At 34.0% G+C, this 21,324-nt stretch overlaps 3 protein-coding genes across 9 annotated transcripts; 1 reads left to right on the top strand and 2 right to left on the bottom strand.

Moving 5' to 3' along the window:
* Positions 1 to 136: 136 nt before the first annotated feature.
* On the bottom strand, positions 137 to 2,509 carry LOC147393709 (Calcium-dependent lipid-binding (CaLB domain) family protein). The gene is made up of 5 exons (XM_086457142.1): positions 2,397 to 2,509; positions 1,287 to 1,352; positions 1,060 to 1,198; positions 805 to 943; positions 137 to 414 (listed from the first exon to the last, which is right to left on the bottom strand). Exons 1-5 carry the CDS (start codon positions 2,470 to 2,472, stop codon positions 250 to 252), a joined length of 585 nt encoding a protein of 194 aa, XP_086313268.1. The 5' UTR covers positions 2,473 to 2,509; the 3' UTR covers positions 137 to 249.
* A 1,791-nt stretch (positions 2,510 to 4,300) lies between these two features.
* LOC147393708 (GMP synthase (glutamine-hydrolyzing), putative / glutamine amidotransferase) lies at positions 4,301 to 9,126 on the top strand. Its single transcript, XM_086454972.1, has 6 exons — positions 4,301 to 5,016; positions 6,031 to 6,281; positions 6,473 to 6,848; positions 6,952 to 7,083; positions 7,162 to 7,337; positions 8,780 to 9,126. The coding sequence occupies exons 1-6, from the start codon at positions 4,471 to 4,473 to the stop codon at positions 8,901 to 8,903; spliced, it is 1,605 nt and encodes a 534-aa protein (XP_086311098.1). The 5' UTR covers positions 4,301 to 4,470; the 3' UTR covers positions 8,904 to 9,126.
* A 1,006-nt stretch (positions 9,127 to 10,132) lies between these two features.
* LOC147393707 (transcription factor EGL1-like) lies at positions 10,133 to 15,215 on the bottom strand. 7 transcript variants are annotated; one of them, XR_015181927.1, is made up of 10 exons: positions 14,379 to 15,212; positions 13,604 to 13,858; positions 13,091 to 13,187; positions 12,908 to 12,922; positions 12,657 to 12,713; positions 11,442 to 12,560; positions 10,883 to 11,326; positions 10,745 to 10,805; positions 10,556 to 10,616; positions 10,133 to 10,459 (listed from the first exon to the last, which is right to left on the bottom strand). XR_015181927.1 is itself a non-coding variant. In XM_086454967.1 (10 exons), the coding sequence occupies exons 1-10, from the start codon at positions 14,504 to 14,506 to the stop codon at positions 10,454 to 10,456; spliced, it is 2,244 nt and encodes a 747-aa protein (XP_086311093.1). In that variant the 5' UTR covers positions 14,507 to 15,213; the 3' UTR covers positions 10,133 to 10,453. The 7 variants fall into 7 exon arrangements, 6 of the variants coding, with proteins under 6 accessions (XP_086311093.1, XP_086311091.1, XP_086311095.1 ...); XM_086454967.1 differs by having other exon boundaries at positions 10,556 to 10,611; positions 10,739 to 10,805; positions 14,379 to 15,213; XM_086454965.1 differs by having other exon boundaries at positions 10,133 to 10,611; positions 10,739 to 10,805; positions 14,379 to 15,211.
* Between the last annotated feature and the right edge of the window lie 6,109 nt (positions 15,216 to 21,324).

Below are 21,324 nucleotides of genomic sequence, written 5' to 3'. Positions count from 1 at the left end.
TAACAGTTTTCAATCCAACTTGATTAATTATTATATTGTGTATATATATATTATATACAATTAAATGCATAATTTTATTAGAATTTAAATTTAAAATAAAAAATTAAAATGAATCAAAGAGGGGACATAATAAGGATTTAAATATTTCATTATCATTATATTATGGTATTTATTTCCAAAGTATAAAATCCATATGAAATTAAGAGGTCAAACGACAACGTGCCCATCATAAGAAGTTTGATCATTATCCTACTCTCGTTTTGTAATATCCGTCAGATTTGATTTCTTAAAGAAAAAGAAAAATCCCCACCGCGGGATTTGCCATAAACTGAAGATTGTTCTACACATTGATGGTTGTTTATGCTTCTCTTGTTCTTGTTCGACACATTCTCCTTCTTCTATTTGCACTTCCACCTACAATTTATGCTTGGTATCAATAGTTGACATTACAAGATGTTAGTAATGTTCAAAACTTTAATGAAACCTTAACACCCTCCAAAATCATATGTTTTCATAAATGTTCTTAAAATATAATCGTGCTAGAGTGACATCAGCAGTGGACACCTTGACGTGGTGGCACGTGCATGTCCGTAGATGCGTTTTACTCGTATCTCAGAGAAAACGCATCTATGGGCATGCGTGCACCACCACATCAAGATGTACCCTGTGTGTCCCCCAAGGAGGTCACTCTAGCATTAAACGAAAATTTTTAGTTTGGAGGGTTGCTAATGTCCCATTAAAATCTTTGATGTTAGTTTTCGCCAACACTTATATATGTTACATACATGCATACAACATACGTACGTTTGAAATGAATTTAAGCCCGATTTTGATCTCTCCCTTATATGTGTCATCTTCGAGCACCACGTTATATGGAGTTGGTTTCAATTCTATGAACCTTGTCTCATCATTCTCTTCCGTCGTTATTCCTCCGAGGTGAATTCTGAATAATACAAATAAGAAAGTTAGACCAAATTTTTTAATACTTCGTATCATTTAAATTAAGGATAGTCCGATATATGACAATATAGTTCGATTTTAAATTAAGGAGATCAATACATGGTTTCACCGACGAAATTATCCTCTGAGAATGTTTCCTTATCCATGATTTTGAACTTAAGATGGGTGAAATTTCGCCAATCGTAAAATGGGTACTTGAATGTGAATTTCTCATTCCAAAAGACTTTATTTCCTTCACCTGCACCATGGAGAACTTCATTACTAGAAAATGAATCAAATTATTGTAAAAATAAAGTTGCATCACTTTGCCTGTTTTATAAACAAACCTGAAGTAGTTTTGCTTTTATTTGTTTGGTGACCACATTGGATGATCACATAATAGCCTGATTTTCCTAACAAAATATCAAATTAAAAAATAATAATAATAATTAGTAATCACTCCAACACCCCAAAAAAAAAAAAAAAGGAAAATTTTTGCCAAGTGGAAAATTTCCCAATCAATATTTAGAACTATAGTTGAATCCCTAGACCCTTGACTTTAACTAAGTATGACAAAAAAATGATGAAATTGTGCATCTTTCTAAGGCATTGTTTGGGAATGTGGTGTGTCTAGTGGAATTGTGGTTACACAATGGATTATTTGATAATGTTTTTAGAAAGTGCTTCTAGGGAAATAATTTTTTGGACATTTTGATAATTGCGTTAAAAGTTTTAGGCGTTTTGATCATAGGTTTCATATCTTATAAATAATATAAAAGTATTTTGGTCATTTATTAAAAAAGAAACGGCACTCATTCGACAAAGATATAACTTTAAGTTCTGTCAGATTCTCGGAAGTATTGAGAATCAGAAGTGATCTCGAGCTTTGTTTCTTGTTTTTGTGCCCATTTTCAGCTTTTGCTTTTTTAGGAAGTGTTTCTTAGATCTGTTATCAAATGTAAATTTGAACCCTAAAATGTGGGAGAAACGCTTTTCAAATGCTTTCCTAAACGCTACCTAAAATTTTAATGGTTGAGGGTCTGGGCTTGTTAAAAAACTCTTTCCTTACTAATATAGTGAGGAAAAAGACCTTCCTAAATCATATCCACCATCAAATAGACTTCGAGATTTGTTATAAATCTCGAGGTCTATTTGACGGTGAATAAGACTGTAAAGCCTTCCCCCGGCCCCCCCCATGTTAGTAAGGCTTGTCGGAGTCATTTTTTAATAGGCCCAATCCAACATCGACACTCCTAAGGCCTCCATAAATCTTATAAAATAGAGTGATAATTCCATATTTTCTCATAAGATTTCATCAAAATCAAGGAAAAAAATTCTAATATTTTGATCCCAAGGTGTCAAATGTAAATATCATATATATAACTTTTGATAAAATAGAGACAATTAAATTATTTTGTGAAAATAAGGATGAGAGAGAGAGAGAGAGAGAGAGATACCAAATATATTTGGCTTTCTAATGCCCTCTGCACTAACAAGAAGAACTTCAAGGATTCCTCCCTTCATCTCCCTCATCTCTAGAGAGAGAAAACAGTGTATAATAGAATGTATAAGAGAAGATGGTGTGATATTGATAAATTAAGACAAGTTAATAATGGCGGGAGTTTCAAAAGTTCGTTTTAATTCATTAGTTATTTGCATGGGAACGTTCCCTCCCTCCTCCCTAAACCACTGCTTGGTCCTCGGGATACGTGTATAATTTGAATCTCAAAGAAGAATCAGTGAGTGGTACAATATTGTTACATTGAGATTTAATTAACAATTTAATTTGATAAAAAAAAAAAAACACCCTTAACTTGGGCCCACAATGGATTGGATCAGACCCAAAATGTGGTCCGTTACAATCTGATTAGTGTTAACTTGGGATTTGGATTCCAATAAAAATCCGATTCGAGAACCAATTGGATCAATTTTGGATTTATGAAGTATATAATTGAATTATATATTTTGTTTAAATTTATGAAGTTTATTCTAATATATTGTATAACAATTGGATTTGATCTGATTCGAACCCGATCTGATTATTATTAAATTGTACTTGGATTCTAAGTCCCAATCCAATTCTTATAATATTGGTTTAAGGTGCCAATCCAAATCCTTATAGGATTTGGTCTCAGATCGACCGACCTCAATTCAATTTGAACTTGATCCATTAACAACCCTAATTAAAAGTCAGCATAATTAAAACCCATTTCTAATTTTTAGTTTTATATCTATTAATTTTTTATAATTTTTTTATTTATACTTTTTAACAAAATTATGATATTTATTCTAATTTTTTTTTCTTATTTTAGATATTCTAATCATTGTTATCGAAATGTTGTTTTTTTTAAATTGTTAATTATTTACCATCTTGGGAATGTTTGGTTATCGTTGATTGATTCTGATTCTAGATTTTTTTTTGCTTTTTTTCATTAATGGTGACGGAATAGAATGAAATCTATGGAATTGGAAACAAGACTGACAATAGGTCGAATAATACCCATTACCTGAGTCAACCAACACGAATAAATCAGATATAAGTAAGGTTTTTTTATTTGAATAATAATTCGGGTAAAATTACCTGATACTAAATACACGTCATATCCTACCCATTTAGCCGAGGTCAAAATTATAATTTCATATTCTATATGTAAATATATGTAAATAGTTAGGATTGTTATTATATAATTTTTATTATTAAAGTAAACAAAAAAAATCTCAAATGAGTTTTTTAAAATTACAAAAATATATTTTTTTTTATCGTGTTATCTACAAAATCACCTTATGTTTAAAATTAATTATAAAAAAATACCTTTATGATATTGCTAATTATTTTATGACTCGAAAATTTTCACTCAGTTTGTATTCAACTGACGTGACAAAGACACAGAACTGTTGACCATTTTCCTTGTTTATCTCGAAGAAAAAATTTGTTGTTCTGTGTCCTTGCCACGTCAGCTGCGTATACATCGAGTAAAATTTGTTGAGTCAGAAAATCAAGACTTATAATATATCAAATGACAAGAAATAAATTCCTAAAATACATCAATTTTAATTTTACTTCATTCCTAATTTAAATTTAAATTATGTGATAATTATTTTTATAATAAGAATCAAATATAAATTTGGATTGTAAAATCAGTTTATGGGCAAAGTTAGATTGTAGAATCGGAACCAAACTTCCCTTTTTTTTTTTTTTGTGAGAATTTTCCCATAAAAGGATTTTCGTTTCTAAATAAATTAAGAGTAGAAATTACAACCCATTTTTGTTTTAAAATAGAGAGTTTAGAAAATTATTTTTTGTAAAAAATATTTTTTACAAAAAATAATTTTCGTACAAATTAGGTCGTTAGGGCACTTGAGAGTTGAGAGTACCTCGACGAAACTTTCCCCAAATATAAAGGATTTTTCCCGCCAACCTAAAACCCTAGATTCGTTCGTTAGATTCTTATTCTCTCTTTCACGCTTTCTCTCTCAACCAACCAAGTTGACGAGAAGAGAAGAGAAGAAGAAGGACCAGAAACCCTAGAAATGGATCCCCAAACCGTAAAATCGAGTCTCGTTCTCATCCTCGACTTCGGTTCACAGTACACCCACCTCATCACTCGCCGAATCCGAAAGCTTTCCATATTCTCTCTCACCATCTCTGGAACTTCTCCTCTCAAATCCATAACCGATCTCAACCCCCGCGTTATAATCCTCTCTGGTGGTCCTCATTCGGTTCACTCTGATGACGCACCGAGCTTTCCAGATGGATTCGTCGATTATGTCGAATCCAATGGTGTATTTGTACTGGGTATTTGTTATGGTCTGCAACTAATTGTGCAGAAACTTGGTGGAGAAGTTAGGGTTGGAGAGAAACAAGAGTATGGGAGGATGGAAATTGAGGTGGAGAGGACTTGTGGGATGTTTGGTTCGAAGACTGTTGGAGATAAGCAGAGTGTTTGGATGAGTCATGGAGATGAGGTGGCCAAATTGCCGGATGGGTTTTCGGTTGTGGCGCGGAGTCAGCAGGGTTTAGTTGCGGCCATTGAGAATCCTTTGAGAAGGTTTTATGGGCTTCAGTACCATCCAGAGGTACTTTGATTTTTTTATATTTTAAGTTTGGATATTTTTTTTCCTGCTCTTAATTAATGGGTTTCATGGGTTCTTTACAAATTTGTGATTTTGTGGAGAGTTCCTTAGTTGTTTGTGTAAATTTGAAGCCTTTTCCGTGTTTGTGTGTGTGCAAGCCCGCATGAGTGAGTGATATAGAGAGATACAAGAGACCAAAAAAAACAAAGAAGAAAGAACAGAAAAAAGACAAAGGTGATCAGGGAGACCACCCAAAGTCTAAAGAGCAACAAATCAAGACGTAGAAACAAGAAAACACAAACAAAAAATGGACACAATTGGTACATTCCCGCACATACGGAGATGGGAGTATTTAGTTAACATGCATTTAATGTATAATATCATTTCTTCAAAGTGGGTTCAGTGAATGGGTGGTTTTGGGTAGTTTTTCAATGTTTTAGAAGTTACTGGGTAGTTTGTACTAGGACTCTTCTATTTAAACTATCTATCTAATTAATTGAGGGTTATCCATAGAGAAATATTAAGTCTTAGTTGGATTTGGAGACTGACCATCTCGAATCGGTTTTGGAGGTCCGACCTCCCTCGAATGAGATCACCTTTCTTATCTTCATCAATTTTCACTTCTTTTCTATTTGATTGTCGAGGTACACATTGGGTACATATTAACAATAAACCTTTTCTACATTTGTTTGTGTTTCGATGACATTTTGCTGTAGAAAGGACGCACTTGCTTCATTACTATGGCTTTGTTTAATGGGTTAAAAATGGTGACTTGGGCACCCATATCAATTCCATCATTGTTGGTGATGTGAGAAAAGTGGATAAGTGTGTTTGGTTTTTGTAGATGTTTTGATTAATAAGTCACTTACGTTATGCTGTTGTATTGAAAACATGGTAGAATGAAGTATTCGAAACTCCCCACCCAATCTCAAATTGTAATGTTTCAGAACGTTTAACTAGCATTGTAATCCATTATTTTTAATTGATTCCGTATATGTGGGGTATTTTTTTGTGTAGGTGACACATTCACCAGAAGGAATGGAGACACTGCGCCATTTCCTTTTTAATGTTTGTGAAATATCCGCTGATTGGAAGATGGAAGATGTACTAGAAGAAGAAATTAAAGTGATCAAGAAAATGGTTGGCCTCAAAGACCATGTCATATGTGCATTATCTGGGGGTGTTGATTCCACCGTTGCAGCTACTCTTGTTCATAAGGCAATTGGAGATAGACTTCACTGTGTTTTTGTTGACAATGGATTGTTGAGGTGAGATTGCCCAAAAAAAAAAAACCCTTTTACAATTAAGTTAAGAATATAAATTTTATCTTTGTTTGTTGATGAGAGACATTTCATGCAAAGAGTTGGCCTTTATTTGAGTGTTCATGAAAATATGAACTTTTGTACAATCTCTCTTGGTGTCTCTTTTATTTCAACTTTGATGAGTGTACCTTTTATAGGTATAAGGAGAGGGAGCGTGTGCTGGAAACCTTTGAAAGGGACCTTCATTTACCAGTTACATGTGTTGACGCAACAGAACAATTTCTTGGTAAGCTGAAAGGTGTCACAGAGCCTGAGACTAAAAGGAAAATAATTGGAAAGGAGTTTATCTGCATCTTTGATGATTTTGCCCAAGATTTGGAGCACAAATTAGGACGGAGACCTGTTTTCTTGGTACAAGGAACCTTGTACCCAGATGTTATTGAATCATGCCCACCACCCGGAAGTGGAAGAACCCATTCCCACACGATTAAGAGCCATCATAATGTTGGGGGCCTCCCAAAGGACATGAAATTGAAACTCATTGAACCACTTAAGCTTCTTTTCAAAGATGAGGTTTGACATCTAATGAAATTTGTTATGCTTCAATTCTTTTAGTACTTTATGTATTTGTCTTTTGTGCCACAATTCTTTATAAGCATTGGTGTGTTCTTGGAAGGTAAGGGAATTGGGTAAGATCTTGAATGTTCCCGAGGCATTTCTTAAGCGCCATCCATTCCCCGGGCCTGGCCTTGCAGTACGAGTCTTAGGTGATGTCACACAAGGAAATGCATTGGATATTCTACGTCAGGTATGCTCAGTGATAATATAAACCATTTGGTCTTCAGAGACTGCTCTCAATATTTACATGTGTTGAATGTGTTTCCAGGTTGATGAGATATTTATTCAGTCAATCAAGGATGCAGGACTTTATGATTCCATCTGGCAAGCTTTTGCAGTGTTTTTGCCGATAAGATCAGTTGGTGTGCAAGGCGATCAAAGAACACATTCTCATGTTGTTGCTCTTAGAGCTGTCACAAGCCAGGATGGAATGACAGCAGACTGGTGAGTTTGTTTGTTTTTATTATCGATTCTAGATTTATTCCCTCAGGATAGACATATTTGATATGCCTAGAAAGGGTTTGAGTTGTTTGATGTTTGATTCTTTGCTAGGAATTTATCATTGTATTTATTGCCCACTAAAGGATTTGTTGCATTTCTGTGAGTGTCTGGGTTGTCTTTATTTGAATTGAATTACTGGATTTGTTTGGCATTGTAAGTGTAAGTGAGTTTCTAACATAGGGGGTCTACCGAGGGTATGTTTGCCATGACATTGGTTTGAAAAGGAAGTCAATTGTCATTTAGTTTAAATGCCTAAAGTCATATTTGTTGTCATAAGTTGCGTCATAACCTGAGGTTAGTTCTTTAAGAAGCCCTAGACTTGTTTATGTGTCTCTGATGTGCATCTGTCATCTGATTTTTGTGATAGTTTATTGGTTCTCAGTACTTTTATGATTTTTGTGGAATTTTGAGCACTATCTTCTGTATCAGTCTTGCAATTTTATGTGTTCATATGTACTTTTGCATTTTATATGTTTGGTATTCATGTCGCTAAGTACACTAATATGTACTTGTGCTATAATGCAATTTGTTAACAACGAGGAAAAGACGGCGGTCGAGACCATTACAAGAAGAGAGCCTTAATCATTTAGGTTTCAAATGGAATCCTGTCTAAATAAGAAGTCTTCGAAAAAATAACCTCTAAAATCCTGAAACTGTCTATACCAAAAAAACAATAACTAACCAATGACAGAAATAATCACTTATTTACCGTGAAGAGGATGTAAACTAGCCCTTGATATCAAATCTAACTTACTGTGAGAATATTTTTTTTTCTTGTATGTGTAGTAACACATGGACACGATATACAACTCTGATTTTGGAATGTAAAGTTAGAAGGACCCGAACTAGCCCTTCATAGAAGTCTTTCAATTCTAAATCAAAGTAAAAGCTAGCATGCATCCCTCTCCCAAGCACTAGGTATTCATCATCAAGATTCCTAAGAAGTTAGCTTCACGATGAAATGTGTAGATTAGCTTTAATAATGAAAATTATTAAAGAGAAAAAAGAATTACGAGCAAAATTATTGTTCTAATGACTGTTTAATGCTCAACTGCTATATTCTTAGTTGTTTTGTGGACTTAATGGGCCATCTTGCGGCATATTATTGCCATCTAACACATGTATGATTTCATAGATCTTCAAAAGGTAATCTATGTAACACTTAAAACTACAAAATGGCGCTTACACAATTGTACTCTGTTTCAATATATACTAATTTAATTAATACTCCTTACCCTAACTTCCTCAACGTACAATGAGTTTGTGGGATTTGTGTAGCTCTTCTTTCATTCCCTTAAGTTTACTTCAATTATATTGATACACAATATGCATTACGGCTCCCATGTATCCTTTTTTTCATTTCTCTAAAACAACCCACTTTTCAGGTACTATTTTGAGCACAAGTTTCTTGACGACGTGGCCCGAAAGATTTGCAATAGTGTGAGGGGTGTGAACCGAGTTGTTCAAGATATTACATCAAAGCCTCCATCTACTATTGAGTGGGAATGATGCCGTCCGTGTTGTGTGCTGCTTTTTTGATGGTGAGTTTGTAAGAACTAGATAGGTTTTATGGCCAAACGTAAAAGGTTGCAAGAAGATAAATAGGAATTAAAAATGGTCAGCTTCTGCTTCTGGCTCTTATAGGTAGCTTTGATCAGGTATAATTCTTTGTATGAACAATACCATAAAGTTCCCTTTGAACACTTGTTAATTTATAGATTATTCTTCTACATTTCAAGCCAATTTTTTTTTTTTTTTTAAAGTGGTTCAGATGTTTGGTTCCATTTGCATTTGAAAATATGTGCATTCAGCTACACACTAATGCAAATGTTTTGAAAGGAAATGTATATATGGAGATTGGGTTGGTTGCATGATCGGGCACCCGAAAACTGAAGGACAGCCCTGTTTACTCCTAAAAGTAAATTTCAAAAAATCGATTGTTTATTAGGAAATTTGCATATTGACATAAATAATCTAAAACATCGCTGGAACGTTTCCAGGATCAATTATGATTTTGCCCTCTATTCTCATTCACCCTCTTCGGTTACAATCAATTCATGGAGGTACCCACGATTTTTCTCCTCACAACCCTACCCTAGGGGTGTATGCATGTGACATGTTGCATGGCATGGAACATCCACATTCTTGAGGAAGCTTGTCAGCTCATTTAGGGCTGACTTGGAAGAAGAGTTCTTTGAATTTATGAAATTATGTTATTACCTTATAAATATGGATTCAATATCTACAAATATGGAAGGATAATGATGATAAAGGGGAGACAACGTTTAGATCAGGAGGATTTGGTTGCTTCAAATGGTGAAAAAAAAATACTGCATTTTTCTCTTCCACGTTTTGGGATTAGCTTTGTTGCACCATTTGGCCAAAATCTTCGACCTCTTATCGAAATCCTGTAATTTTTCTTCCCAATAATCTATTGTCTTTAGCTTCCTAAATATCCTCTTGAGATTTGAAGGAAATAAATCTTGGGTTGACGGTGAAAATAAAAGAATCTTACCTTAGAGATTCAAGTAGACAGGTTTTTTGGGGGGAAAAAAAATCAAGGACTTCTACAAGGAGTTGAGGACAGGGGTATTTAGGTCATTTTCTGCTAGTCTCTCAGAGAAGATCCACGTCAAAGGGACAAATCATCCCTTTGAAAACATGGGAGGGATACCTCAACCTCCACCCATTAATATAATAATCCGATACAGATCAAATAAACTGAGCAAACTGATTGGTTTACTGAATTAGGAGTAAACATTGGAAACAAATTAATACATGAACTACATAAACAGTAAAGTAATTAATACTCTACATCTATCTCATTTTCAAAATCTACCTATCTATCATTTGAGTGCTTCGAGATTTCGACAAGTCATTAGGTGACACGGCTCTTTTGACACTTACCTATAACGTCAACCATGACCCCAAGACCAATTTTTGAAGATTTCAAATCAACCCACTACATCATGTCACCAACATCACAAGACAAAAAGAAAAATGTCTCGAGCAAGTGATATCACCTGCCCCACTTCAACAAGAAGTACTAGCTTAGGTAGTTATGTCTGCAAAATATAACAAAGATTGAAACGACTTCGAGTTGTGCCCATAGTAATTCTAAAAACACTCAAAATAATCCTACAAATATCGTTGACGCTCACCAAGAACTCTCTGAATTGCTTATTTGATTTTCCCCGCCAATGCAAATCCCACTCCCCTAAACTGCAAACAAGTTATAATTAACATAGCAAGTGGGTTAATTATGAGGAGAAAGATTAAAACGACTTCGAGTTGTACCCATAATTCTAAAAAACATTCAAAATAATCCTACAAATATCCTTGACACTTACCAAGAACTCTCTGAATTGCTTGTTTGATTTTCCCTGCCGATGCAAATCCCGCTCCCCTAAACTGCAGACAAGTTATAATTAACATAGTAAGTGGGTTAATTATGAGGAGAAATGCTACCAATACTTATAAGTTCAAACCTTAGACGTGAGAGATAGAGTGAGAATGTCATCGATGGTGGAAGATTGAATTGAGTGAGCATCCAAGTTTAGATTGCTCATTGCACCCATGATTTCAAGAAGCAAACTCTCTCTCGATGGACAACGTATCTCTATCAAAACCTCCTTGTCGGTCATGCAAACAGTCAGATATACTGCAAAATCATTCTTGGGTAAAACCCAATTGGGTTCGGGGTCCATCTCATCAATATCGCAAGCCTTTCTCTTGTTCATCGGAGACTTCTTGACACTAGCAATGTCATCGTTGCCATAGTTGTCAGATGTTCTCTCTATTATATCTGGGTGTTTCCTTCTTCCCTTTGTTTGCAACTCTACTGATTCCCTACAAGATTCCAACTCTTCTACTCTTCTCTCAAGGTCTTTCAAGTACTTAATTGTGTCACTAAGGATCGACGCTTCGTCAAACTGCACAAATATTTTAAACGATGAATGTCAACCAATTTAATTACCAAATTTTTTTAATTTTCAACCACATTTTTCCTTAACTAACATAAGTGGCCAAGGAACAAAACCTATGTACCTTGCTTATAGAAGGAACCATTGATCTGAGAATCTTAAACTGTTTTTTCAGTTTCTCTCTTCTCTCCAACAAGAAATAAGACACATCTGCATTCCCAAGACCATCCTTGCCATCATTTCCCTTTCGGGGCTTCAACGAGCAACCACTATGCATCCAAGAAACTTCAAACAAAATCTTCTTTAACATTTTCTGTGGGGTGTGAATCCGTGACTTTTGTGCATCCGCCACACTTCCTTTCGTCCAACTTGCAAAGCTAGATTTGTGATCACCACTTTGAGCACATAGACTCACATCTATTCGGTTGGAGTTTGGTTTCCCAAGGCCATTGTTTCTGTTATTTTCCTTATGGGACTTCAATGAACAACCACTATGCATCCGAGCAACTTCGAACAAAATCTTCTTTAACATTTTTTGTGGGGCACCGATCTTTGGCTTCCGAGCATCCACCAAACCTCCTTTCACCCAACTCACAAAGCTGGATTTTTGGTTGCGAGCACATGAAGCCATAATCAGTCGGTTGGAGTTTTTTAAAATGGCGGAAAGCATCCTTGTATAGTGCCAATTATCGGTTACAAAATCCGACGAGCCAAGTTTTGTATCATTGCATTCCCGAAGATTTTGCCCATAAACATTAGTTATTTTTTCCCTTTTCGGAGAAGAGACAGCCTTCTCGGGATTAAGAAATGTATGAGATATACTATCACTTGAATTCATGGAACCATGAACACAATTGCTAAATTCGTCATCCATGAATTGCCAGCTTTGAACTGGAGAAGCCCCACTATTTACTTCTTCGATCATGAAGGAATCCTCGGTTTCTTGATTGGTTGAACTTGCATGCAATTCTTCGCAGATATTTGCATGAGATTCCTTGATCCCATCTTGATCAAATTCATTTTCTTCCTTAGGCGTGTATGAAGGGACAATGAATGGGACGATTGCATTAAGTTTCTTTAAATCCATAGTGTCAACTACATCACGATCAAGCTCGGTGCACTCATGGTCTTCATCGTCGTCTGTGTCCCATGGGCTTGAAGTAGATTTCTCAGAGCAAATAGGCATCGGAAACTCCAAGAAGACAGTTTTAATGTGTTGAAGCAGAGCGGGATCCTCCGAGACCTTGTGATAGAAAATTAAAATAGAAGCAAAATCACTTATGTGCTAGCAATGGTACAAGACTCAACTTAAGTTGAAAATCTGAAACAAAGAAGTTACCATTTCGGTCACTCCCATCTCGATCATACCACCTAAGAAGGGAAAGCATAAAACAGTCTGCAAATAAAAAACATGGGTACCCATGGGAGACTTTTAGGATTTGGGTTACGTTAGATCCCATACAGAGTAGTTGACTAGCATGGGTTGACCAAGTCAATAAGAGCATGCATAAACACCAAACAATGACCCCTTCTATGAATGTCGATAATTATAGCTAGTTTAAGGTTTTGTTGGAAGAGAGATGAATTTACCTGAATAGCTGCGCTCTAAGGTCGACGAATGATTTTAATCAAGTAATTCAATGGGAACCGTATAAGAAAAAATAACAAAAAAGCGAGTCAGTTTTCAGCAGTTTTTTCATATTAATGTTGGATTTTAATTCAAAGTGCGACTTGGATTAAAGTTGAAGTGGTTGTCATCCGAGGAACACCAACCTTTGCTAGCAGAGAACGTGAGAAGACTTTACTATCTGCATACTGAGCATCGCATAGCCAAATGTGTTGATTGTTCGCTAATGCTCTTCCTGGCAATCTGAAAATGTGAAAATCTATAAGAGATGTAGCTTCGTTTAGACAAGAACATAGTGAAAATATGAGCTTCGATCCAAAACAACGTATTAGTGAAACGTTAGCTTTATTCTGATTATATTATTTATATCGTAAGGAAAAAAAATGGTTTTTTGTCCATGACTAACATGTGACACCTTGACATAAGCATTCATGAGTTGCCCGACCTGGGAGGTCAGGACAAGTCATTCCTGAGCTAAAATATGAAAAGAGAAAGAAATTGACTCTGATCCCAAAAATCACAGAATCGTTAGTTTGGTAGAGAAAAATCAAAGGTTGGATAGTTCTAACAAATGTAAATAAACGATTAGCAACCAAGATTAGAGAGCAAAATTATGCTAAAAAACCAAGTTGAGACCCCCATGGAAGAGAGACAAGTACCCTTGGTTAGGATTGAATGTGAAGGACATGCAAACCAAGTAGTACCACTCTGCGTCCGTGAGATCTTCGGGAGACAACGCCACTGAAGGCCTTCTTGCTTGTTGGTTTGTGTCGCCTTCTGAGAGAGACCCATACAGCTCCCTCAATTGCTCGCTTCTCTTCAAACCCAATTTCTCGACATTGAGTTCCAGGGGTTGCACTGTCTTTCGTGTCTTTATGTCTCCGTTGTAGTAACCGTTGCCCCATTCCAACAGCCTATACATCCCATCCCACACGAACAAGGAACCAAAAATAAAATAAAATTAGAACTTTAGAACAAACATAAAACTTCCCATGAACTCGAGCAATGTATCGTGAACATGAAGATGCATCAATATGAACGTATCAAAATCAAAACTCATCTACACTAGATACCATTTTCTTCAAATTCACAAAAATACAAATTATGTTACAGATATGAACTAATTCACTGCTATAAACCAAATCTAAACAATATGAAAAAGAGAAGGAAAAAAGGGATTCCAAGTAACAAAAATCCATCTCCAAACATCCAAGCTCAAACTAAATTTCTTCTTCAAACCCATTTACTGATATCTACCAAACAATTACCACATTAAACTACAAATAAAGCAACACAGATCATACCAATTTTACACCAATTTTTGTGAACATAAACAGATACCAATCAAAGAAAATTAAGAAACCCAGAGTTGAAAAAGATTCCAAGACAAAGATTATGTAAAACAGATCTGAAATATTTAAAGAAAATTTGTACCCTTGTTGTCTAGTTGAGATTGACCAGAAGATTGCATAGCTCCACTGAATGCTCCTAACAGCTACAGCAAGTTGTTTCCTTAGGTGGCTTTCTGGTATACCCTCTTTGTTTTGGAGCCCAAAAGCCATTGCCCACCACAAAACACTAAGATTTCACTTAAAAAATCTAGAACTCCACCACTTAATCCTACTAGAGAAGCATCCCTAAAGCAATTTTCAACATAAATTTGCTATTTCACAAGTGTTTTTCAGCTCAAAAACAATAACCCAGATCAATTTATGGTCTTGATTGAAGAAACAAGAAAGCATTAGTGATTTACTAGCAAGAACTACTGGTTTAAAACAAGAAACTAGAACTTAGAACTTAGTTTGGCTGAGAAAGCTAAAAGTCTAAATCTACACTAAACAATTTCTATTATGGATTGAGATAGAAAAACAGAAATCTAAGAAAAATAGAGGAATCTGTTTCTGGGTTTTCTTCTTTGAGATGGATTCTTGCTATTTATTCTCAAAAAGATAACCTTTTCTATGAGAGAGAGAACCTGGTCTTTAGTTCATAAAACTGGAACACCTGGGCCTTGTAATCAGAACCACAGAAATCCACCATTTATTTTCTTTAATTTTTAACTTGGGTATCTGTTATTTCTCAAGAACAGCAAGGATCTTACCAAAAAAAAAACAAAAAAGTTACCGATTTAAGTTCAAGCCAAACCGATCTTTAATGGCTTAAAACAACAAACTTTCTCAAGAGGATTTTATGAAAATGAAAGAGTATTCATAAATATTTGTTTTTTTACTTCATAAAACTAGAACACCTGGGCCCCGTAATCAGAGCCACACATGTTTACATTTTCTTTTCTTGAATTTTTAACTTGGGGTCAGTAAGTCTGAGGCAAGGAGATATAACCATCGTTTGAAAACTCGTTTTGATGTCTCGTATCATCCATCAACAAAACCAAGTCGTCTCGGACGAATTTCCCGATACGTTTGAGTTGTCTCATTCAACAAGAAAAATGAACTCTGATTTGGTAGACAATACTGAGAAGTATCACATGAGTCGTCTCCATCTTGAACAAAATTTAAAACCATGTGTATGATATTAAAAAAAAATTGAAAAATTTCTTGATGGATCTTGACAGAGGTTTTTTTTTTTTTTTCTTCTTCTAGATAGTCCTTGAATTTTGAGTGGTAGCTTGATAGTCTATTTAGTAAACTTTTTTTTCCTTTAATATTTCTTTGTTATTGTCGATGTCAATATCTTTTATTGTCGAGTTCGACGTTTTTTATTGTTAATTTTAACAATATTTAAAATTTTCAAAATCAATAAAAAATGTCGTACTCAATGTTGTAAAATCCACTTGATTTCATTTTTTTAATTTTTTTAATTTTTTTTTACTAAAATACATGAAAAGATTTACTTAAAACTTGACATAATGATTTTTTTAGATGATTTCAAATCAAAAGAATAATATTTGATCGATTTTCATCCAAAAACGAAAGAAATTTTTTGAAAATCCTATATTGGAATGTCAAACATCCAATTTTTTACATCAGAATAGAGTCTTCTAAACTCAATTGGGATGTCAAAAGTCAAATTTTTTGGATGAAAATGGTTTGTGTGAATGATTGGGCACATTCAATGTTTGAATTGTGAGAAATGTGAGGAGTGGATTCTAGGACTAATTAAAGAAAAAAAATGAAGTTTTACTAAATGGACTATTAAGACAAGTCCTAAAAGTTAAGGACTAATTAGACACCAAAGACTTCTTAAGTAATTTTCCCTAAAAATAAATACTAAATTGTGTACTCCTTTGTGGTCCCACTTTGGGGTCTATTGATTCATAATTCACTAATGATTTGTTTACTCGGTAGATAGGAATCATAAATGCTTTTTCATTCGTATCTGCACGATTCTATATCTTTGTGAAAAATGGATTTACACGTAAGAGTTTGAATGCTTAACCTAGGGCAATTCCATAATTTTAAAATGGATGCACAAAGAAAAAGATCTACAGTTCAATGCCCTTGCCATCGATCGAGTGAAAATTCTCGAATAAAAAAATCACATCTCTTCATGATTATTTGGTTTACTTCTTGATCAATTTGTGAGTAAAAATAAAATAACAAATTATGCAATAAAAAAAACAAAGATCAAATAGAATTTGTATTTGATCATTTCACTATACTCTTGAAAAAGATTACAATCCTAGAGATCCCTTATTGTCGTACAAAAAGTCCTAATCACCTCACCCAAGAGAATCCGTATGAGAAATATACAAAATACTCTTATTCAATCAAGTAGAAGTTTCATATAGTTCCCCCATTAATCTATAGAATACGCCTATCACCAATTTCAATCATTAACATATTCAACGAGACATCCTAAATATATCAAATGATCTTGAGATCTCTCGCAATCGAAGCTTCCCACCGAAAAATGCAGACATAGATCAATATCTTTTATGAAAAAATGACAAGAAACATATCCCCTCAAAAAATCATATAAATATCATGTAGGTTGTTAGATAAGAATTCCAAATTAAAATGTATGTGAGTTATAGAATAGTGTGCGACATCATTCTAACACATGGCAAGCATACAGAATAATTTGCAGACAAAATTTGCAATTTTGCAATTGATACAGAAAGAAATGATATATGATATTAAAACTAAAATTCTACTAAACATGCAACTAATTTGATCATCTCTGTGGAGGATATTTATCACTAGGAACTGAGGGGGTGACACGTGACATCTAGGGATTCGAGTTTAGCATGGATATACGAGAGTAAGCTCGGTAGAAAGTACAAAATATGTATGAGATACGTCCCAAAATTCCCTTCTAAGTTGGAGAAGGGTAAAATCGGTAGTGGGATCCAATTAAATTCTAAAGTCTCATTTCTATATATATAGATGGACAAATGAGTTAAAAGGTATGATTTTCTCTTCTCTCCAAACTTCACTTATTTTTGTACTATTTTTGTACTAAATCTCTGACTTGAGCATCGGAGTGGTGTTGTTGTAGGCACACCTAGGAGAACGAGGAGAAGGGATCGCAAGGTGACATCACATATCTCAAAGTAGAACGAAAATCCGCATCTACAATCACATACACAAAAATAAAGTAAGATAAAAAGAACTCATAATTAGGACCTGATTCTAGAATCGTATATCACGTTTCCTTCCAAATCAAAATAAGATTTTGATTCTAAGCTAACTTCTAGTATTTGTGCGGTCAATAAATTCTAAATTCTAAAAATATATTTTTATAATTCTGATTCTTAAAAAATCAAAATCTAACAATCTAAGCTGACTTTCGATTTGTGGTGGACTCAACAAAAAAAATTTCAAAGACAACCCACGTGGTGCTCAGAAAATAAGGAGTAGGATTGCAAATCAACGACTGAGGTAATGACAAATAGCCATTTGTCCTTCTTGCATGCAATTAATCATTGAAGCCAATAAAGTACGTCCGATAAGTCGTCTTGACTCTTTGTCAGCTTCATTGCTTCATTTCTCTCAAGTTACTTTCACCCCCTGTAATTTGTCATAATTCTATGTCGACCCCTTAATGTTTTCACAATTATACATACCTCCCCTGACCTACTGCCATCCACCATTAAACAGTAAAAAAATGAATTCTAACCGATCATTTTACCCTTTTAAAAATGTTATTAATTCTGATAAATAATAAGAGTCATGATGAATCCACATGGTTTAAGTACGTAGTTGACATGGTAAGGGCACATAATCATAGATCGTTTTCATTGAGATACACAAGAAAAAGACGTGCGATTTTGTGTCATTGTCATGTCAATCACATATCAAGATCGCGTGCATTCATCATTATTCAAAGAATAAATAAAGAATATTGCTGAAGTAACTTCAAGCTGGAATCTCATATCGCACGTCTTCACGCAAAAGTAGATAGGAATCATAAATGCTTTTTCATTCGTATCTGCATGACTCTCTATCTTTGTAAAAAATGGATTTACACGTAAGAGTTTGAATGCTTAGCTTGGGGCACTTCTATATATATATTTAGGGGCGGAGCTTTCCCCCCTTTGCCTTTTGACCGACCTTCTCATATATTAATTGGAAATGATCTAAATATCTTTTTTTTAACTTCTAATAAAAAATCTTTGAATTTCTCCCTAAAATCATTCATCTTTAAGTTCTTCAATTATACAATTAAGCCTCCACTACAAGAAAATCGTGTCTCCGCTCCGTATAAATGATAAAATGAGATGGTAAAATAACACTTAAATTTAACACTACATGTGAAAGGGGAGGCAAGTACAATTATCCAAATATTAGGAGGTCAATTTGGAATTAGGCCAAATCATAGGGGTTAAACTGTAATTTATCCATTTATAAATGTTTATTATTAATATAAGAAGATAATCAAGATTACTCGGTTTGGATTGGCTTAAGACATGAATATCCTTATAATTATTATTTTATTATAATGGAAGAAAAATGACAACTAATTTTTGGAAATATGTGAAATGGCTAATTTTTGAAGTATTTTTTATTTATAAAATACCCTTTCATGAAAAAACAAATTGCATTTCAATGTGGTCCCTTTGATAATGATGAGGATGATAATGAGAATTTGGAATTATATATATATATATATATAATTTTTAAAGATGTTTTGAAGGGTACTTGTGTTTAAGGAAGAATCATAATTAATTGACTTTAAAAAGAGAGCTATTATTGGCACCTCAACTTTTACTTATTACACTCTAATTTTTTAAATTATTTATCACACCCCAATTAAAGATCAAAACACACTATTCAAACATTACAAAGATTTGACTATAATCTCGACAGTACAAAAATGGCACCCCAACTTTACTCGATCATTCACTTATTTCCTTTATTTCTAATTGAGGTGTAACAAGCAAAAGTTGGGGTGCCAATAGTATCTCTAAAAAAAAAATACTCAAGTGATGTAGCATTGAATAGATCTATAGAATTTTCCTCGAGATGTACAAGAAAAAAAATCTATGATTCTGTGCACATTCCACGTTAATTGAGTATATATATTTGAATATGAGTTAGAGGATTATTATTCTTAATGAAATAATGCTTCAAAAATACTTGCCTAGAGAGGGACCCAAATGCCTTGACTCTGACCCTGGTTCTTTCGGTCCCTCTAATTGGATGTAAGTTCTAACACCCCCATCATAAATAAATAAATAAAATACTTCAAAAATAAATTTATAAGGATAATATTCTAAAAAGTGGGTCTCAGAAGTGGATTCAACCAAAATGAACCATGGTCTAACAAATTTGATAATCTAATCAATCTCCCGATTTTTCAAACATTGATTTCAATTGATGCGAAATAATACAATTTTAGTACCATGTACTTTTTACAATTACAATATTTGTTCTACTTGTAATTGTGATAATCATCACAAAGAATTTATATATTATAATGTCATTTTTAATGTAAACTAGAATAATATTCCAATTTTACCAATAATTTTGTAATAACTAAGCATAATAATATTTCCTTATGTCATCAATCAAGAGAAAGAAAGAATAATTGACAAATTACAACAACAACAACCAAAAAAAAAAAAAAAAATAACAAACAAAGAGAATCCTCTCTATTTTGAGAATTGAGATTACAACATTGGGACAACCAGGTTTAGAAGGGTACTTATCCTATGAAACATCCCATCAAACCAGATTTCAAGTTGGAAGTCACATCCAACTAATACTAGAACCACCATTATGTTGGTCTAATTAGATCATTATTATGTATTAATGAAGAAAATTTGAAGGATTTGAGATTAGTGGGAGAGAATCTTATGATGATGATGATGACAAATTATCTGTTAGTAAGGATTTGATAACTGTCAAAGAGATTTTTACATTTAAGTCAGATTTATTGATTTTCTTTTGATGAGAATTACTTAATAAATTTTTTTATAAAACTTTACGTCCATTTCTATCTCTCCATTGATTTTTTATGACGTGATCATTATTTCTCAAAGAGATTGTGTGCTAATGTAACGTTGCCATTCCATTTCTATTTCACCATCTCGAAGTCCATGACAAAGACCTCTTAGGGTGAAAGGTATATATATATATATATGGGAAATGTTCAGCACCCTAAGTTTTACCACACACTTTAACAAACGTTTTTTGTCCTACATGGGTTAGAAGTTTTGGAATGAGCTGATTTTTGGTGAGGATGATCTCTATGATTAGAAGATCATCCTCCCCAAAAATCAGCCCATTCCGAAATGTTTAGCCCCATGTTTACACGTTGAAAAATCGTGGACCGTCCATTTTTTGTAAATCAATTTTGATGGGGTTAGAAGTTTTGGAATGAGCTGATTTTTGGTGAGGATGATCTCCTCACCATAGAGATCATCCTCACCAAAAATCAGCTCATTCCGAAACTTCTAACCCATGTAAGACAAAACGCGTTTGTTAAAGTGTGTGGTAAAACTAAGGGTGGCGAACGGGACCCATATATATATATATATATATATATATATATATATATATATATATATATAAGTGGTGTTCGGAGGCCCTAGAATGAGCCAAACAAATTTTCAGTGTATGAGTTAGAAATTTTGGAATTGGCTGATTTTTTTTGTGAGGATGATCTTTATGACGAGGAGATCATCCTCACCAAAAATTAGCTAATTCTGAAACTTTTAACCCCATTAAAAGTTGTTTAAAAAAATCGAATGATCTACGATTCTTCAACTTGTAAATTAGAGTTAGAAATTTCGGAATGAACTAATTTTTGGTGAGGATGATCTATTCACCATAGAGATCATCCTCACAAAACATCATCTTATTCTAAAACTTCAAATCCCTATTTTGAAAAATGTTTGACTCTCTTTAGGGCTTCTAAACACTTCCCTATATATATATATATATGAGTAGCGTTCAATGGCCAACAGTTTGGCAAA

This window comes from Akebia trifoliata, chromosome 10 (genome assembly GCF_017979445.1).
Source record: "Akebia trifoliata isolate Shusen 1 chromosome 10, ASM1797944v1, whole genome shotgun sequence".
NCBI lineage: Eukaryota > Viridiplantae > Streptophyta > Magnoliopsida > Ranunculales > Lardizabalaceae > Akebia > Akebia trifoliata.
The sequence above is the reverse complement of the archived record's forward strand: the minus strand, read 5'-3'. Positions and strand labels throughout refer to the sequence as shown.

Excerpts from the sequence above, each read along its gene's own strand:
- LOC147393708 (XM_086454972.1), top strand. The coding sequence starts at position 4,471 with ATGGATCCCCAAACCGTAAAATCGAGTCTCGTTCTCATCCTCGACTTC. Across the intron at positions 6,849-6,951 it reads AGCTTCTTTTCAAAGATGAG|GTAAGGGAATTGGGTAAGAT; the intron begins GTTTGACATCTA and ends TGTTCTTGGAAG. Across the intron at positions 7,084-7,161 it reads CATTGGATATTCTACGTCAG|GTTGATGAGATATTTATTCA; the intron begins GTATGCTCAGTG and ends ATGTGTTTCCAG.
- LOC147393707 (XM_086454965.1), bottom strand. The coding sequence starts at position 14,506 with ATGGCTTTTGGGCTCCAAAACAAAGAGGGTATACCAGAAAGCCACCTA. Across the intron at positions 10,806-10,882 it reads CTCTATCTCTCACGTCTAAG|TTTAGGGGAGCGGGATTTGC; the intron begins GTTTGAACTTAT and ends ACTTGTCTGCAG. Across the intron at positions 10,612-10,738 it reads TCAGAGAGTTCTTGGTAAGT|GGGAGTGGGATTTGCATTGG; the intron begins GTCAAGGATATT and ends TTTGCAGTTTAG.
- LOC147393709 (XM_086457142.1), bottom strand. The coding sequence starts at position 2,472 with ATGAGGGAGATGAAGGGAGGAATCCTTGAAGTTCTTCTTGTTAGTGCA. Across the intron at positions 1,353-2,396 it reads TAGAAAGCCAAATATATTTG|GAAAATCAGGCTATTATGTG; the intron begins GTATCTCTCTCT and ends ATATTTTGTTAG. Across the intron at positions 1,199-1,286 it reads TAAAAGCAAAACTACTTCAG|GTGAAGGAAATAAAGTCTTT; the intron begins GTTTGTTTATAA and ends TCCATGGTGCAG.